The sequence below is a fragment of the Hordeum vulgare genome, chromosome 4H (genome assembly GCF_904849725.1).
Source record: "Hordeum vulgare subsp. vulgare chromosome 4H, MorexV3_pseudomolecules_assembly, whole genome shotgun sequence".
NCBI classification, from domain to species: Eukaryota; Viridiplantae; Streptophyta; class Magnoliopsida; order Poales; family Poaceae; genus Hordeum; species Hordeum vulgare.
The window spans coordinates 318,271,807-318,292,441 of NC_058521.1; the positions used below are offsets into that span (position 1 = coordinate 318,271,807).

General features: G+C 44.8%; 1 protein-coding gene across 1 annotated transcript in view; it reads left to right on the top strand.

The window, feature by feature from the left end:
- Nucleotides 1-17,724, top strand: part of LOC123448554 (chromophore lyase CRL, chloroplastic) — a 30,752-nt gene extending 13,028 nt beyond the window's left edge. Inside the window, exons 6-9 of the mRNA XM_045125494.1 lie at nucleotides 1,796-1,888; nucleotides 16,993-17,097; nucleotides 17,264-17,356; nucleotides 17,439-17,724. Of these exons, the coding sequence (XP_044981429.1) occupies nucleotides 1,796-1,888; nucleotides 16,993-17,097; nucleotides 17,264-17,356; nucleotides 17,439-17,579 (432 nt within the window). The 3' untranslated portion in view covers nucleotides 17,580-17,724. The remainder of the gene's footprint in view (nucleotides 1-1,795; nucleotides 1,889-16,992; nucleotides 17,098-17,263; nucleotides 17,357-17,438) is intronic.
- The last annotated feature ends 2,911 nt before the right edge of the window (nucleotides 17,725-20,635 follow it).

Sequence of the window (20,635 nt, forward strand, 5' to 3'; positions counted from 1 at the left end):
TGGGCGGAATAGGAGCCACATGAGAAACCGGACGCAGCGGACAAGAGACCTCGCTAGAAAGAACGCCCCAGAGACTAATGCCACGCATATGAATGCGCATGAAGCCAACAAACTCGGTGTAGTTGGTACCATCAAAGATCATCGGACGAGGAACTGCAACATAACCGAATGACGTAGACAATTTTTTTTTGCAGATCAATCGACGGCAGGCAAGTGCTCATGCAAGTCCCAAAGGCGTCCGACGAGAACCGCAACAGTAGTTGGTGGCGAGAGCGGTCTGGTACTAGAACTGCAGCAACAGACGGCGGCTCGGATCGATCGAGAAAGCCGAGCAATAGGAGGCGATCTGGTGGCGGGGGCGGGGGCAATCCGATCCAATCGGGAGAGACCCGACTACGGGCCGAGGCGGGCATATGAGACCGGGCGGCTGGTGGCTGGATCGTTACGGAGACCGTGTGGGAGGCGATCCAGAGCTGGTAACGAGTGGATCGGGGACGCAAGCGGTCGATCGGCAGCAGCAACCAGCCCGTTTGGATCTTGGGCCAGGAGGAGGAAGCAACAACCGGCTTGGTCTAGGATGGCCGACTCGATCAGGAGGATTGCAGCAGCCGGACCAGAGGAAACACGACGGCGACGAGGAGGGGATCAAGCACGAGTTGCGCATGCTAAAAAAACCCTAGGCTCTAATACCATGTTAGGAATATGCAACTTGTATTCCAGGAGGCCATAGGCTAGTATATATACATGTACATGGTAGAATATGCAGACAACCCCTTGTACAATAGGGTAAATACGAAAGATTACATAGCTATATATATAGTACTCTAACACAATCATGGTAACTTTGGACTAAAAAGGTCATTGGATCATACAAACCGTGGGATCTAGTTTCGAAGATCTCATTGTGATGGATTTAATGGTGAAAGCAGATTTTGAATCGGACCGACAGTTTGAACTATAAAACATTTTGAATTTTCAGAATTGAAGAGAATATAGGATGACATCATCGGTTTTGTCTTTTTTGCATGCATCTATATATGTAGTATAAGAGGGGAAGGTGCACGTGGGTTGGGGAGGAATGTTCGTATCAGAACGATCATAGGTTAGAGTCCATACACACACACATAGGAAAAAAATACATCCTACAACTGGTGGTAGTTACACCCACATGGTAGTATATATACTCTTTATCATTTAAGTATGTCCATGTACTATATCTTAGATTTTCCTAATCAAGCTATATGAAAAAATTTGCATGTGAGTCCACAATTTTTTTGTATTTATTGAAAATACCTTCTACATACAACATACAAAACTCACGTGAGTGCACTACCACTGGGTTTAGGAAAAAAATGAGTACTAATTCTCTATACTCCTGCGAGTATGTACTCCCACATTCAAATATACCTCTTGAACAAACACATTATACCTCTATCATTCTCAATATGCCTTATTAATTATTCTAATACTAGAGGATACCTCGCACTATCAAATTAGCCAACCCGTTTTTCTTTTTTATTAATGGTGGTAAAATAATTAAAAACATAGTAGTACTCTGATTTGATACTTCTTTTTTATTAATGGTGGTAAAATAATTAAAAACATAGTAGTACTCTGATTTGATACGAGCCAATGCTTTTGGCCATTTAATAACTATAATTTGAATCTTTGATGACATTTGGCCCAACAAATTTGAATGTTTGGTTTTAATAAAAGCAGTACAATGGCATTCGAAGTACCTTTAATTCAACTATGTTTTGTTGAGATAACATTTCAAATTATCCCCACTGGACAGTTGAGTTCTTATGCAATTAGAGATGTTGAAGAGTACAAGAATTTCTGTGACCGACCAAAAGATCAGAGGCCGCAGCCAGAAGAAGTAATTGCGGTATGTCTTGTTTCCGATGAAACCATACTTTTCAGGACACGCACTTATGGGACATCCCCTTTCCTTTAATTTCTGATGTGAAATTTTAATTCATCTTGCCCATGAATCCATATCATCGTGGGTTCTAATGTAGTGATAGTGGATGAACCAGTTTGTTAGTCCAAATATTTTATAATCTGCAATACTCATTGGCACTCTTGAGACTACTTTACCCTTTATTTATTTGACATGTAGATTTGTTTCCCAAGATGGGAGTTGGGACTGCTAGATTCTCTTCCAATTTGTGTTCATCAACCTAGTTTGTAGTGTTATTATGTCATATTAGTGTTGTTTGTTGTTGAGCTTAGACAAACTATTTCATTGGATTGCAAATTTGTCAGCAACATGAGAAGCGGAGTCCCCGCGCCTACTGGAAATTGGCCCAGTATTGTCAACTTCATGTTCTAAACTTCTAATACTTCAAGAAAGAGAGAAAACCATACTCGGGGGTGGGGCCTCTCGAGCATGAAGACACTGGCAACCACAAGGAATCTGTAGAGTTGGTCGGGATCCTCCCGATCAACTACCCTCTCCACCTATGGTTCGTTTAAGGGGCCCACAAGTTGGCAAAAGATCAAGTACATGCTTGGTCACTTCCATAGGCGGAGCTATGTGTATAGCTGCAGGGGCCACTGCCCCCCCCAGCCAGCGGCGGTGCCAGCACCAAAAAGCTGTGGGTTCAAATGCACTAATCTCTCTAAAATCTCTTAATTTTTGCCTAAATATGAGTAGTGTTAAGCTTCATGCACTAGCCAACGCAACCAAAAGTCCGAACTGATGGAAAGGGCTAGTTCAATCCACATATAGTGTAACACCCCCTCTCACGTGTGACGGGGAAGACAAGTCAACACGTGCAACCGGAAGAGAGCGACGGCGCGCGAAGCTCACGTATGACTTAAGAGACCTCTACGTGGACACAAAGGAGGGCTACCATCAATTTTTAATAAATTGCGAAAGCCAGGACTTGAACTCAAGACCTTAGCTCCGATACCATGTTAAGCTTCATGCACTAGCCAACGCAACAAAAAGTCCGAACTGATGGATAGTTCAATCCACATATAGTGTAACAAGTAGAACTAGGCTTGTAATAAGAAAACCTGTGGGGTCAGCTGACCCCACAGGTTACACATGGAATCACCACTGCCCCCAGCCTTGGGATATTTTGTGAAGAATTTTTTCCTGTAGCAGCATAGATAGAAAAAAATAGACTTTTGTCCCCTCAAGAGCTCATATTTATCCCTTGTCCCCCAGTCATCCTAGGCTAGCTCCGCCACTGCTCACTTCTCTTCGGGCTCTCCGTGAGACCCGTGTACGACAAGCACATTAATAGCTATGCCTGCATGTCTATAATGATTCTGAACAGTAAGTCGGTTCACTCTGAACCGAAGTGATATGGCCTGCTGCGTATCGGAAACCTGACAGGCGCAGGTCGTTTTTTTTTTACTATCAACACGCTGGATATAATGTCTCTTCGTCTTTCTCTCGCTGGCAAGTTGGACCTGGCGAGCTGTGTATGGTTGGAGAGGTTGACTCGTCAACACGACCTACGCCCACTGCCCTATCCTCTGAGGGACCCGACGATTGTGGCATGGTTTGTAACAGGTTATTGTGGTGCCCCCCAGGCCCTATATAAGGGGAGGACCAAGTCCGTGCAAAAGGTTCGCAACCTGGAAGAATACTAGCTAGAAGAAGAGTAGCTGGGTAAAGAAAACTAGCTCTCAACACTTGAGAGGAAAAGAGAGAGGTCATCCTGTAATTTGTGATGCATAAACAGAGGAAGAACTAAAGCATGACATAGGGTGTTACATCTATGTCATAGGCTAATGAGGCAGCAGGAGTTCAACACAAAACTCCTAGAGCACAAGATCTTCTCCAAGATCTTAGGTAAGAACACGAAGTTCTACTATAGGCAAGGTTTTAAATAGCGGATAACGGGATGGTTGCGGATGGCGGATTGCGGGCGCTATTGCGCGCGCTATGCATATGTATGCATAGCGGATTTGTATAACTGTGTATGTTTCTAGAGTGTTGACAAGAAGATTTCAGTTAATGTGAGTGTGTGAGCAATTATAATTATTTATAAGCATACTATGTACCACATTACCTATAGTCGCTATGCCCGCTATTGCGGTAGCGGTGCCTCCACGCTATTAGTTCTCAGCTGCGGTAAGATATAGCGCTCGTGTCATGATGCACCGGGCAATAGCGTTTGTCAGAGCGTAATATCGGTAAGCTCGGTAGCGGTTGGATGCGAACATAGTGGCTGATTTTGAGTTTCCCCTTGATGGTAGCTTCACCAGGTCCACCACATTTGTTGAAACTTCAGGATAAACAAGTGAAAAAGGACTCCTTGTGGGTAGTACTAGAAATTTTAATTAAGTTTTGAATTGCTTCCACAAAGTGAACCAAAATGCAGCAGGAGGTCTAAGACGATGGACCATGGAACTCCATGAAGTCTGACTGCTTTTCAAAAGAATAGGTTTGCCACACGATGAACATCTGTTGTCTTGCGGCATGGTATGAAATGAGCCATCTTAGAGAATCTGCCAACGACACAAACACAACATCACTCCCTCGTCTTGTTCTTGGCAAACCCAAGACGAACTCCGTAGAGGTATCCTCCCACATCTATGAACAAACTTTCCAGCATCTTTTTTTTGGGGAATAATTGTATTTATGCCCCTAGTTGTGTCACACTCGTCTGATTTGCCCCTACTTTCAGAAACTCACCTATTCTATCCAAGCTCATTTGCTCCTCTTATGCTTTTGCCCTTTGACCATTTGACCGTCACTTTGAAAACTTCATACCGAATTCATACCAACTTAGAAAAATGTAATTAAGATATAAAAATGTGGTGAAAAACATCACCTATATGTGCATGTCATTTGCATTCACTAAAAATGTGTTGGAAAGTGTCCATCTCAGTTTACATATGATGGCACTATGAACAGTAAAATCCGAAATAAGTGAAAACAAATTAAAAAAATTCTGATTTTTTTGGTGGAGATTATTGACAATTTTTTTTAGTGATTACAAAGTTTCATCAAGGAATTACATTCATGGAAGTCGTGGCAAACAAACAAAACTAATGCTCCAAAACAAAAGCGTTTTGGAGTGCTAATTTTTTTTGCCACGACTTCTACAAATTTCATTCCCCGGTGAAACTTTATAAGAGCTCAAATCATTCAACTTTTTCCATAACAATAATTCAGATTTTTTTTTCATTTTTTTCGGATTTTACTATTTATGGTGACATCATATGAACTCAAATTGAGATGGAGCAACACATTTTTAGTGAATGCAAATGACATGCACATCATAGCTAACACCCTCTTTAAGAAGAGAGAATCACATCTAGTGACTTTTAATAGTGGTCAACACTCTAGCCAGATTGATTTCATCCTCTCGAGAAGAGAAGACAGGCTTGCGTGCCTAGATTGTAAAGTGATACCTGGAGAGAGTGTTGTCATTCGGCATAAGCTTGTGGTTGCTGACTTTTGCTTTTGGATTCGTGTCCAGTAGGATAAGTGTGCCAAAGTCGCTAGAACGAAGTGGTGGAAGCTCAAGGGAGAGGTAGCTCAGGTTCAAGGAGAGGGTCATTAAGGAGGGCCCTTGGGAGGAAGGAGGTGATGCAAACAGAATGTGGATGAAGATGGCGACTTGCATTCATAAGGTGGCCTCAGAGGAGTTTGGAGTGTCCAGGGGAAGTAGAAGCGAAGCTAAAGATACGTGGTGGTGGAACGATGATGTCCAAAAGGCAATTAAGGAGAAGAAAGATTGTTTCAGACGCCTATACCTGGATAGGAGTGCGTACAACATAGAGAAGTACAAGATGGCAAAGAAGGCTGCTAAGCGCTGTGAGTGAAGCAAGGGGTCGAGCGTATGATGACCTCTACCAGTGGTTAGACACGAGGGAAGGAGAAAGGGACATCTATAAGATGGCCAGATCCGAAAGAGTAAGATGAGGGATGTTGACCAAATCAAATGCATCAAGGATGGTGCAGATCAGCTCTTGGTGAAGAACGAGGAGATTACGCATAGTTGACGGGAGTACTTTGACATGCTGTTCAATGGGGAGAGTGAAAGCTCTACCATTGAACTGGACGGCTCCTTCGGTGATACTAGCAGGCGTTTTGTGCGGCAAATTCAGGAGTCAAAGGTCAAGGGGGCTTTAAAAAGGATGAAAGGAGGCAAGGCGATGGGCCCTGATTGTATCCCCATTGAGGTATGGAGAGGCCTCGGGGACATAGCGATAGTATGGCTAACCAAGCTTCTCAACCTCATATTTCGGGCAAACAAGATGCCAGAAGAATGGATGCGGAGTATATTAGTACCAATCTTCAAGAACAAGGGGGATGTTCTGAGTTGTACTACTTACCATGGAATTAAGCTGATGAGCCATATAGTGAAGCTATGGGAGAGAGTCATTGAGCACCGCTTAAGAAGAATGACAAGCGTGACTAAAAATCAGTTTGGTTTCATGCCTGGGAGGTCGACCATGGAAGCCATTTTCTTGGTATGACAACTTGTGAAGAGATACAAGGAGCAAAAGAAGGATCTGCATATGGTGTTCATTGACTTGGAGAAGGCCTATGATAAGATACCACGGAATGTCATGTGGTGGGCCTTGGAGAAACACAAAGTCCCAGCAAAGTACATTACCCTCATCAAGGACATGTACGATAATGTTGTGACAAGTGTTCAAACAAGTGATGGCGGCACTGATGATTTCCCGATTAAAACAGGACTACACCAGGGGTCGGCTTTGAGCCCTTATCTTTTTGCCTTGGTGATGGATGAGGTCACAAGGGATATACAAGGAGATATCCCATGGTGTATGCTCTTTGCGGACGATGTGATGCTAGTCGATGATAGTTGGACAGGGTTCAATAGGAAGTTAGAGCTATGGAGATAAACCTTGGAATCGAAAGGTTTTATTCTTAGTAGAACTAAAACTAAGTACATGAAGTGTGGTTTCAGTACTACTAGGCATGAGGAGGAGGAGGTTAGCCTGGATGGGCAGGTGCTGCCTCAGAAGGACACCTTTTGATATTTGGGGTCATTGTTGTAGAAGGATGGGGATATCGACGAAGATGTGAACCATCGAATTAACGCCGGGTGGATGAAGTGGCGTCAAGCTTCTGGCATTCTCTGTGACAAGAGAGTGCCACAAAAGTTAAAAGGCAAGTTCTATAGGACGACGGTTCAACCCGCAATGTTGTATGGCGTAGAGTGTTGGACTAATAAAAGGCGACATGTGCAAAAGTTAGGTGTGACGGAGATGTGCATGTTGAGATGGATGCGAGGCCATACAAGGAAGGACCGAGTCTGGAATGATGACATACGAGATAGAGTTGGGGTAGCACCTGTTAGGAATATGCAACTTGTATTCCCATGAGGCCATAGGCCAATATATATATACATGCACAGTTTGGACTAAATGCAGAAAACCCCTTATACAATGGGATAAATACGAAGGGGTACATGGCTATATTATATATACTCTGACACCCCCCTCAAACTCATGGTGGATGAACAACACTGAGTTTGGAGAGATAGAAGCCATGTTGTGCTCTAGTCCGGGCCTTCGTCAGGAAATCCGCCAACTGTAACTCGGAAGGCATGTACTGAAGAGCAATAACCTGATCCTGCACACCAGCACGCACATAAAAAGCATCAACACCAATGTGCTTGGTGAGCTCATGCTTCACAGGATCGCGCGCAATGCTGATAGCACCTGTACTGTCAGATAAGAGCAGAGTAGGTGTAGTGACAGAAACACCAAAATCCTGAAGTAACCACCGTAACCAAGTCACCTCTGCCATCAAAAGAGCCATCGCTCGCAACTCAGCCTCTGCACTCGAACGTGAAACCGCGGTCTGTTTCTTCGTCTTCCAGGCAATGAGAGAACCACCAAGAAAAACACAGTAAGCAGAAAGTGAACGGCGATCTGAAGGATCACTAGCCCACCTAGCATCCGAATAGGCCTGAAGCTGTAAATAACTGGAGCGAGGAAAGAATAGACGGTGAGAGATCGTGCCCCGAAGATATCGGAGAACATGAAGGAGGTGACTATAGTGAACCGAGGTGGGAGCGGAGACAAACTGACTCAGAATATGAACTGGATAAGAGATATCCGGATGAGTGACAGCTAGATAGACAAGATTGCCAACAAGATGACGATAGCGCGTCGGGTCAGGCAGGGGGTCACCATCAGTATCACGAAGGTGAACATTGCTCCATGGGAGTCTCAACAATGCGCTCGCCAGTAAGAGCGGCACGAGCAAGAAGATCCTGGATATACTTTTCCTGGGATATAAAAAAGCCATCAGAGGTAGAAGAGACTTTAATCTCAAGAAAGTAATGAAGAGGTCCAAGATCAGACATAAGAAACTGCTCACCAAGACGGGCCTTTACAAAGGCAATATACTCGGGGTCATCACCAGTGATGATCATGTCATCAACATAAAGAAGAAGAAGAGTCCGACCACGAGGAGAAAGGTGAACAAATAATGCTGGATCATGAGCACTGGCTGAAAAACCAGCAGCAGTTACCACACAGGCAAATCCCTCAAACCAGGCGCGGGGGGCTTGCTTAAGGCCATAGAGAGAGCGACGAAGACGACATACCATGCCATCAGGAAAATTTACCCAAGTGGTGGCTGCATGTACACCTCCTCACGCAGCTCACCATTAAGAAAGGCATTCTTAACATCAAGCTGAGAGACAGACCAGTGGCGTGCAGAGGCCACGACAAGAAGTGTACGAATAGTGGTCATATGGGCCACATGAGCAAAAGTCTCGTCGTAATCATGACCATGCTCCTGCTGAAAGCCACGAGCCACAAGACGAGCTTTATAACGCTCAAGAGAACCATCAGAGCTAGTCTTAACCTTGTAGACCCACTTACAAGTGATGGGACGGACACCAGGGGGAAGGGAAACAAGATCCCATGTACCAGTGCGGTCAAGAGCAGCAATCTCCTCTGCCATCGCAAACTGCCATTCAGGATGAACAACAGCCTGACGATAGGAAGTCGGCAAAAGAATAGCAGCACCAGCGGTGGGAAACCCAAGGCGATCAACAGGCGGACGAGGGCGAGAACGCAAGGCATAGGGAGGCTGAGATGAGGATGACGACACATCCGTAGAGGCATCCACATGACGTGAATGACGAGTGTAACACTGAGGAAAAGATGGAACAATGCAAGGAGGGATCGCCAAGGTAGAATCGGGGGGTGAAGACAAAGAAGTCACCGGAGAGGAAGGTGCAGAATCCGGTGACATGCTAGGGGAGGAAACCATGGGAGATGGTGGTGGCAAATCGGCAAGAGGTGGAGAAGCAGAGGTAGCAGGACGGATAGATAAAGGCTCGACGGGGTGGATAGGTGTGTCAGGAAAAGTGAGGAAAGAGATATCCTCCACTGAAAAAGTCGAGGAAGATGGACGCGGATAGAAGGGATGAGACTCATCAAAAGTCACATCCCGAGAAATACGCATCCGACGATCGATAGGATCCTAACAACGATAGCCCTTATGCTCATCACTATAGCCTAAGAAGACACACTCAATAGACTCAGTGGTCAGTTTGGTGCGTTCGCGAGGGGCAAGAAGAACATAGCAAACACAACTAAACAAGCTAAGCATCGACTAATCAGGAGAACGATCAAAAAGACACTCGAAAGGAACACCACCCTGTAGAGCAACGAAAGGTTGTAGATTGATGAGATAGGTGGAGGTGGAGGCCGCCCCAGCCCAAAAATGGGGCAGGAGAGAGGCATCAATCATCAATGCACGAGCCGTCTCAAGAAGATGACGATGCTTTCGCTCAGCCACGCCATTCTGAGCATGAGCACTAGGACAAGAGAACTGAGAAAGAGTCTCTTGCTCAACAAGAACACCTCGCAACATCTTAGAAATATACTCGCCAGCGGAGTCAACACGAAACACACGAATGGGCGAAGAGAGTTGAGTGTGAACCATGGCAGCAAAACGCTTATAAATAGACAACACCTCACTATGAGAAGTCATGAAATAAAGCAATGTGTAACGAGAGAAATCATCTATGAAAATAATATAGTATTTATGACCCCCTTTCGAAGCGAAGGGAGCCGGACCCCATACATCAGAATGGACTAAATCAAAAGGACGCTTAGACACTGACTCACTATGCGAATATGGTAACTGAATCTGCTTGCCAAGACAACAACCCTGACATTCTAAAGAGACATCTCCTGAGATAGACCCCAAAAGACCTTGACGAACTAAAGACGACAAACGAGAACCACAAAGATGACCAAGTCGATGATGCCACTGCTGGAAGGAATCGGTAGCAGAGGCGACCGAAGCGGAGGAACTGGCGATAGTGGTGGCAGCGGAAGGAACATGAAGGCAGTCTAACTCCCAAAGACCCTGAGAATCACGGCGGTGAGGGCCAGCCCCAACCAGGGTGTGCTTGCGACGGTCTTGGACAGAACAAGAGTCAACGTCAAGGATGACACGACAACCAGAATCAGTAAGTTGACCAACAGAAAACAGATTCATGGTAAGTCGAGGAACATGAGCAACATCAGGGACAGAATAAGGAGTGGTAAGATTGCCTCTACTAACGACAGAAAGAGGAGTACCATCAGCAGTGAGGACATGAACATGAGAATCAAGCGATCAAAGAGAGGACAGAGTGGAAGAATGAGAAGACATATGAAAAGAAGCTCCAGAGTCCAGAACCCATGGGGATGTACCTGACTGTGTAGAAGGTGGTTGCTCAGTGCGAGATGCATCAGTCACAGAACCAACAGTACCCGTCGAGGAAGAATCTGAAGCAGCGAGTAGACACTTAAGTCTCAGAATATCTTGCTCAGTCAAAGCAGTGGCCAAAGATGTCGAGGTAGTAGACGAAGTCCCTGAAGATGATGAGCGCGTCTGACGCAGGTGTTTCTTTTTCCGGTAGCACTGAGACTCAACATGACCATCCAGGTTGCAGTACCCGCAATGTGGACGGGGGCGGCCCGAGCCGCCAGGAGGAGTGGACATGAGCGGCGGAGCACTCGAGCGAGACGGAAGTCGGTGCAGCATGTGGCATAGCAGGGGCTCGAGCAGCGAGCACAGAGGGAATCTCTAGTAAACCAGCACCATGCAAGCGAGTCTCCTCAGCACGAATCTCGGAAAGTGCCTCCATGAGAGAAATACGGCCACGAGCAAACAACTGAGCACGTCGGGGCTCAAACTCCTTACGGAGTCGAGGCAAAAACTCGTAGACACGATGAAACTCCAAATTTGGCCTCTACGGCCTGGTAACATGGACAAGTACGACAACCAGCACTGCGGAGAGAATCAAGCTGACGCCAGATAGCAGAACTCTGTACATAAAAATCATCAACAGTGGAGTCACCCTGCTGAAGAGCATGCTCCTGACGAACCACAGAGAGGTATAAGGCATCACCAGAGGGCTCATAACGCTGACGAAGACGGGTCCACATCTCAAAGACAGTAGGAAGACCCAGAAACTCAGAGCCAAACTGGGGCAGAACACTAGCAGTGAGAACAGCTGCAACACGAGCATCATCATCAAGCCATTGGGTGTAAACAGACAGAGCACCATGATATGCCTGAAGAGCCTCCTCATAAATCAAAACTTGCTCATCATAAGTATGAACAACGGCCTCATCAGCAAGCTTAGCTGCATCCTTCGCAGCCTGATTAGCATCCGCAGGAAGAACCGGTGGCGTTGGCGGAGTGGGGGCCACAGGAGGAACAGGACGTGGCGGACAACGGACCTCGCCAGAAAGAACGCCCCATAGACGGATGCCACACATTCACGAAGCCAATGAACTCGGTGCAGTTAGTACCATCAAAAATCACCGGACAACGAGGAACAACAACATAGCCTGACGCAGCAGACAATTTTTTTAGGAATATCTCCTGGCAGCAGCGGAATCGGCCGACGCAGCAGGGGAAACGGAAGACAGCCAACACAGCAGGGGAAGCGGAAGGCAGCAACAGGAGAATCAACTAGGGTTGCGGGTCGCGCCGCCGCCTGCGCCGAATCGAGCTGTGCGGGTCGCGCCGCCGCCTCCGCCGAATCGATCTAGGTTGGCTAGGGTTCCAGGTCAAGCCGCCGCCTGGATCGCGGCCGCTGGGCTCCGCCGAATTGATCTGGTTCCAGGTCGAGCCGCCGCCTGGATCGGGGCCGCTGGGATCGGGAGTCGGGGCCGCTGGGATCGGGGCCGGCTGGGGGCTTCGATGGAGATCCAGCAGCTTCGATGGGATGAGGGAGAATGAGGCAGCTTCGACGGGACGAGGTAGCTTCGACGGGATGAGGCAGGAGGAGATCGAGGACCGGCTGAGCCGCTGGGATCGGGAGTCGGGTCCGCTGGGATCGGGGCCGGCTGGGGGCTTCGATGGAGATCCAGCAGCTTTGACGGGACGAGGGAGAACGAGGCAGCTTCGACGGGACGAGGCAAGAGGAGATCGAGGACCAGCTTCGATTGGGAGCAGTGAGACGGATCAATCGCACGAGTTGCGGCATGCAGAAAATTGACCTAGCTCTAATACCATGTTAGGAATATGCAACTTGTATTCCCATGAGGCCATAGGCCGATATATATATATATATACATGTAGATGTTTGGACTATATGCAGAAAACCCCTTATACAATGGGATAAATACGAAGGGGTACATGGCTATATTATATACACTCTAACATCACCGATTGATGAGAAGCTTGTCCAACATTATCTGAGATGGTGGGCATATTCAGTGCATGCCTCCAGAAGCTCCAGTGCATAACGGATGGCTAAAGCGTGTTGATAATGTCAGAAGAGGTCGCGGTAGACCGAACTTGACATTGGAGGAGTCCGTAAAGAGAGATTTGAAGGACTGGAGTATCACCAGAGAACTAGCCATGGACAGGGATGCGTGAAAGCGTGCTATCCTGGTCGCGAGATCTTATGGGTTTCACCTCTAGCTTACCCCAACTTCTTTGGGACTAAAGGCTCTGTTGTTGTTGTTGCAAATGACGTGCACATATAGTTGATGGTTTTCTAAACATTTTGATATCTTATTTGCATTTTTTTTAAGTTGGTATGAATTTCTTATGAGGCTTTCAAAGTGACGGTCAAAAGGGCAAAAGCATAAGAGGAACAAATGAGCTTGGATGGAACAAGTGAGTTTTTGGAACTAGGGGCAAATCAGACGAGTATGACACAACTAGGGGCATAAATACAATTATCCCTTTTTTTGTGGCCAAAAGTAACGAGCCTCCAGGTTAAAGATAGTCTTGACGCGTCTAACATGGTCACTAAGATTACTTGAATTTAGCTCTAATTAGTTTGTCATGTAGAGAACTCCTTGGGATGCACAAACGGTCATTTTTGAAGAGATTACTTCCTCTTCTTCCCTGTCAAACATCTTCTTCATCCTTGATGAATTTCTTCGTTGGCAGCATCCATCTCTTCTCCAATTGCTCCATTGCTTGCTGCAGCTTCACTCTCAAAGAGAACAACAAGAACTAGTATGGATCAACAGGGCTCTGGTACCACCTAAAGCAGCACAAGGTTGTGAAGGAGCAACTACACGTTGCTGCTACAATGTGTACGACACAAGTGTTGAAGGAACCATTTTAACGTGTTGGGCTAGATATCACTCTAGAGGCGGAGATATGGTTGATATGGCAGCATGAGTTAAATCCAAAATTCCTAGAGCACAAGATCTAGTCCAAGATCTTTGGTAAGAACACCAAGTTCTACTAGGGTACATCCGTGGCGTTTGAGGGTGTTTCCTATCCTGCTTCCGTCTCGCCCATGCGTTGTCTCTCGGTTCAGCATGGTGCTCGTTCGTCTCTTACGTCATTCTGTTTGCGGTCTTCCGCCGACTGTGTGGGTCGCTCTTCTCCGACTCTTGCGACTTCCACACATGGTGATTATCGATCCACATCGACTCCTTCCATGACTTCTACCGGTGATTGTCACTCCACCGACTGTGTCGGTCGCTCTTCTCCTGCGACCTCCACACTTGGTGATTATCGATCTACATCGACTCTTCCTGTGACTCCTATCGGTGATTGTCACTCTACGTCGACTCTTTCCGTGACTTCTACAGGTGATTGTCACTCTATACCAACTCCTCTCATCGACTGTATTGGTGCATATGACTTCATCGACACGTGCCTTCCCTTGGCGCTTGGGGCTTGTCTGTGTGCGCCCTCGTCTCCTTCATCGGCTCTTGTGGGTGCTACTGGTTATGCTACACGGCGACCTCTAGCGGCTTCCACAGACGGTGGTGGCTGCTCCTCTCCCGATGCTACTACGCCGTCTACTTCAGCTATGTACTTCACCGAGGATGAGATTACGCGACTTCGCGCCCTGCTGATTGTCTCTGACTCTCTATTGTCGGGTGCGACTACATCGACATCTTCCGTTACGCCTCTGACTGAGCAGGAGATTGGGCGATTTCGATGTCTGCTCGCTCCATCTTCTGGTTCTTCATCGACAGGTTCTGTTGCTTTTGCTACGGACTCTTCTGGCATTGTGAGACCGCCTTCTACACAAACAGGTACATCTCCGTGGATTCTTGATACTGGAGCATCTTTTCACATGACTCATGATTTCATCAACTCTGTCATCTACTCGACCTCTTGATTCTTCTGTTCATGTTCTTACTGCTGACGGTACTTCTCTCCCGGTTACTGGCCGAGGCACTCTTAGCACTTCATCTTTTCATGTTCCCGGTGTTTCTCATGTTCCTCGGCTTACCATGCAGCTCATTTCTGGCGGTCAGATTGTTGACTCTGGTTGTCGGGTCATTCTTGACTTTGATTCATGTTCAGTTCTGGACCGTCACACTGGTGCTCTTCTTGGTGCTGGCCCCCGGCGCCGTGACTCTCAGGGTCTCTGGGAGCTTGATTGGCTTCACCTTCCATCCGCTGCCACCGCAGCCAGTCTCTCCACCTCTGTTGCCTTGTCTACTAGCTCTTTTCAGCAGTGGCATCATCGTCTGGGTCATTTATGTGGCTCTCGTCTCTCACCTTAGTTTGACGTGGTCTTCTTGGATCCGTCTCTGGTGGTGTCTTTAGACTGTCAAGGTTGCCGGCTTGGTAAACAGGTTCAATTACCTTATCCTCATAGCGAGACTGTGTCTCAACGTCCTTTTGACCTTGTTCACTTTGATGTTTGGGGTCCGGCTCCCTTTGCCTCGAAGGGGGGCCATCGCTGCTATATTATCTTTATAGATGATTTCTCTCGACACACGTGGATCTATTTCATGTCTTCTCGTAGTGAGGTCTTATCTATCTATAAGCGTTTTGCTGCCATGGTTCTCACCCAGTTCTCTACGCCTATCCGTGTGTTCCGTGCTGACTCTGCTGGAGAGTATATCTCCAAGATGTTGCGTGGATTTCTCGCTGAGCAGGGTACACTTGCTCAGTTCTCTTGTCCTGGTGCTCATGCTCAGAATGGTGTGGTTGAGCGCAAGCATCGTCACCTTCTTGAGACGGCTCGTGCGATGATGATCGCTGCCTCTCCTTCGCCTCACTTTTGGGCTGAGGCTGTCTCTACGTCCACCTTTCTCTTCGTGGCCGGACTCTTCTTCTTCTCTATGTTGATGACATGATCATCACTGGTGCTGACCCCGAGTATATTGCCTTTGTAAAGGCCCATCTTAGTGAGCAGTTTCTTCTGTCTGATCTTGGACCTCTTCGCTACTTTCTTGGGATTGAAGTCTCTTCTATCTCTGATGGCTTTTTTATATCCCAGGAAAAGTATGTCCAGGATCTTCTTACTCGTGCTGCTCTTACTGACGAGCGTATTGTTGAGACTCCCATGGAGCTCAATGTTCACCTCCGTGATACTGATGGGGACCCCCTGTCTGACCCGACGCGTTATCGTCATCTTGTTGGCAGTCTTGTCTATCTAGCTGTCACTCCTCCGGATATCTCTTATCTGGTTCATATTCTGAGTCAGGTTGTCTTCGCTCCCACCTCGGTTCACTATAGTCACCTCCTTCGTGTTCTCCGATATCTTCGGGGCACGATCTCTCACCGTCTATTCTTTCCTCGCTCCAGTTCTTTACAGCTTCAGGCCTATTCGGATGCTACGTGGGCTAGTGATCCTTCAGATCGTCGTTCACTTTCTGCTTCCTGTGTTTTTTTTGGTGGTTCTCTCATTGCCTGGAAGACGAAGAAACAAACCGCAGTTTCCTGTTCGAGTGCAGAGGATGAGTTGCGAGCAATGACTCTTTTGACGACAGAGGTGACATGGTTACGGTGGTTACTTTAGGATTTTGGTGTTTTTGTCACTACACCTACTCTGCTCTTATTTGACACTACAAGTGCTATCAGCATTGCGCGCGACCCTGTGAAGCATGAGCTCACCAAGCATATTGGTGTTGATGCTTTCTATGTGCGCGCTGGTGTGCAGGATCAGGTTATTGCTCTTCAGTATGTGCCTTCTGAGTTACAGTTGACGGATTTCCTTCCGAGTTACAGTTGGCGGATTTCCTGACGAAGGCCCAGACTAGAGCGCAACATGGCTTCTATTTCTCCAAAATCAGTGTTGTTCATCCATCATGAGTTTGAGGGGGGTGTTAGAGTATATATAATATAGCCATGCACCCTTTTGTACTTATCCCATAGTATAAGGGGTTTCCTGCATATATTTCACACCTGTACATGTATATATATCGATCTATGGCCTTATGGGAATACAAGTTGCATATTCCTAACAATGACCACATGGCCGGAATGAGAGGAGAATAATTCTGCCTCGCTCAGCCACAACCTGGCTGTTATATAGGTCCAGTATTAACCATAGATGAAAGTAAATAGCGACTTGTCTTAAATGATCTCCACCTTCAAGCGAGGTTTAACCCGAGTGAGGCTAGCCATCCGATTCCACGAAACGTTTTCGGAAGTGATACAGTTAAGTGAAGAAACATGACAGTTTGTCAGGTTCATGTTCTGACAATGTGGTCACATATCCCAGCTTGTGTTTTTGATGGTGTTTTTTCACGGTGATCCCAGCTTGTGGCATATACAACTGTCCTTGCACTCAAGTATTTCGTGTTCAGGATATCGCAGAGCATTTGACCACCATACACTTATCACGATGTGAACGCGGGAAACGCTGCTTATATGAAGGATCAACCCCAGCGGGAGGTTTTCCCAACAGTTGGGTGAGCTACTTATTCTACTTTCTGAATCTACATGCCTATTCTTCTTCCTGACTAGGAATAATTTGAAGCTGCCCTTTTCTTTTCAATATCAGTTTACACCTAGGGATTACCCTCTTATGCAATGATTAGCTATGTTCATTCCATCTGAAGATTAATCTTTTGACAGAGTGGTGCAGCATATTGTACATCTGATCTGTCCATTCACAAGAATGGTGAAATACACATTTGGGACAAGGGTTTTGACGACAATGGAAGCCAGGTAGGTTTCCTATGTTTTGACTTTCTATGCCTGTGATAAAAGGGAGGAATATTATTTTGATGCATTGCCCACTCATGCTCAGGTTTGGGGAACCAAGGCTGGCCCTTACGAGTTTAAGCCTGCTCCCAAGTCCAATTATGATGACATGTTCTCACCTTTAAATTTCTCTGCCCCCTTGTCACTAGAGAAGATGGAAAGTTCATATGCAATTGATGACCAGTAGATGAGCATTATTAATACATTTTGTTGTTAGAGAACACCATAAGAATAGCATGTGTTTATATATTTTGACATTATCTCTTATCATCAACAAATGATAATTCTGTGGGTGAACACTTGCAATTGCCTGACAACATAGTGAAGTATAACCGTTGTCTTATTGCAGCTAACATGATTTATGTAGGCAGATGCAGCAATAAGACTAATGTTTGTTAGACGGAGATGCGTGTTAGATAGTGTCTACAAGTTCTCTAATTAATATCTTTTACAGCTCGTTTGGCCTATGCCGGTATACATAAATTAAGACAAATGAAGAACTTTAACATGAGATTTTGTAAAAGATTCAATCTTTGCAATACAACAGAGGTTCACAGCAACATCAAATGATTAAAATTTAGCCAATGTTATATAAAAGTTGAATCTTTGCATTACTAGCACCACCAAGGATGATTTTCATTGCTTGATTTTCTTGAGTATCTATTTTTTTTCCTTCATTCGTTTAAAACATAAAGTGGCTAATGTGCATGTAACTTGAGGTATCTACCTTTGAATAGACCCATAACTTCTTTGTTTTCCTGGAAATAAGGTAAACTGTGAATGGATTGATAAATTGACACAACACATAGGTTTTAAGAAGAATAATTCTTTGTAGAAATTTCACTAGTGACTACATACGGAGTAAAATAAGTGAATGTATATTTTAAAATATGTCTATATACATCCATATGTAGTCTGTAGTGAAATCTCTAAAAGAGGGAGTAATAGAGTAGCACTTGGTACTAGCAATTAACTAACAAGATCCAAAGACAAACTTAATTTACCTTTAGGATATCAACATCTTAGACTACCCATAATGGGAGTAACATAAGTAGTAACGTAGGTGCCACCTAAGCAGAAAATATGATGTGACAGTCAATAAATGAGAAGAGAGAGAAATTGAGTAACTTAGCAAGTTACTCATACTAGGAGTAACATAGCGGATACCAAGGCAAGATGAGTCTATATGCTAATAAATGAAAGGCTCAATGTTACTACCGCTATGTTACTATCCACTATGAAGGTAGTAACTTAGACTGGTAACATATGTATGTTACTGCTCTATGTTACTTCCCACTGTGAGTAGTCTTAGAGGCAAACATGAATAACCAAAATTTATTTCATTGTATAAATTGGGAAAAATAGATATATACTAAGCCATGATCCACACCTTATAAAATAAGTCGCTTTGATTTTTTTTCTTCAAAAAAAGTCACTTTGATTTTTTTTAAAAGGTCACTTTGACTTTTTAGTCAGAGGGACACACTAAGTATCCTGTCTCATCAAAATCCACACTAATGCACAAAAAGGTCCTTGTTCTTCAGCGACGTTGAAATAACACATATGACCGAACGACAGTGTTGCGCGTCCCTGTGAGCACATCCATAATAAGAGAAAATTAGATAATGATTGGCGTGAGTTGATGGGTCCGTCTATGTTTGGGATGAAATGATTCAAGTTTCCATAGTGTAGAATAATGATTTGTGCAAGACAATTGTATTGACCTCATAGGGTGTCCGTATGCACATACTGTTTTGTGCACAACTATTATCCTAACTAGATGATAACCCGAGCGTTGCTGCGGGAACTTTGATGTTCCGAAACATGAGAAAAATCATGAAACATGGTATAATTTAATGATGGTTTTTTTGAAAGAAATATTGTTTAGAGTGAACACCTATTCTTTTAAATGAAAAATTCAAAAATGAGTATGATTTTTGTTTGTTAGTTTATTAACTTGACAATATATAGACGACGTGATATGTGATGAAAACAACGTTGAGTAGAGACAGTGGAGACATCACCACCCTTAGCTAAACCTAAAGCAATGATAGCAACTAAAGATGCGCATTCATAAAAAAACTGATCGCATAAAAAATAAAATGTGAGTTAACTCATAATTTGATTTTCTATATATGAGATTTGCTTGTAATTCATGAGGCCCACTACTGAGTAAATCATGCTTCTCATGGGATCAGCCATGTGTAGTGTATTGCACCAATTCACCGTAACATACCAGGTAGCTCTAATTCTTTTTGTTTTTCTTGTCTCGTGTGCAACAATGGATGCTTCATCATTAGATGTATTTCTCACAACATCGGGTTTCGAGGGAACGAAGACATCTAGTGCAATTCTATGACTTGTAGAAGAAAAAACATGCATGGGATCAGCCATGTGTAGTGTATTGCACCAATTCACCGTAATATACCTGGTAGCTCTAATTCTTTTCTGTTTTTCTTGTCTTGTGTGCAACAATGGATGCTTCATCATTAGGTGTATTTCTCGCAACACCGGGTTTCGAGGGAACGAAGACATCTAGTGCAATTCTATGACTTGTAGAAGAAAAAACATGGACATTAAGCGCATGAGAATGGGAATGAAAAAAATATGGGTGTTTGGGATTTCAAAATCAGACGTTTACATAAACAACATGTGAAGTCTAACCAAATGGTCCAACGGGGACTCGTGTTGGACATTTGAAATGGATCATATGAAGTCAAGACATATAGATAACAAAAGAAACCTAGAATCACGTACTTGCTTGAGAGAACACACAAAAAACTTGATGGTTATTCATAATTTGATTTTCTATAGATAAGATTTGCTTGTAATTCATGAGGCCCACTACTGAGTAAATCATGCTTCTCATGGGATCAGCCATGTGTAGTGTATTGCACCAATTCACCGTAATATACCAGGTAGCTCTAATTCTTTTTGTTTTTCTTGTCTTGTGTGCAACAATGGATGCTTCATCATTAGGTGTATTTCTTGCAACACCAGGTTTCGAGGGAATGAAGACATCTAGCGCAATTCTATGACTTGTAGAAGAAAAAACATGGACATTAAGCGCACAAGAATGGGAATGAAAAAAATATGGGTGTTTAGGATTTCAAAATCAGACGTTTACATAAACAACATGCTAAGTCTAACCAAATGGTCGAACGGGGACTCGTGTTGGACATTTGAAATGGATCATATGAAGTCAAGACATATAGATAGCAAAAGAAACCTAGAATCACGTAC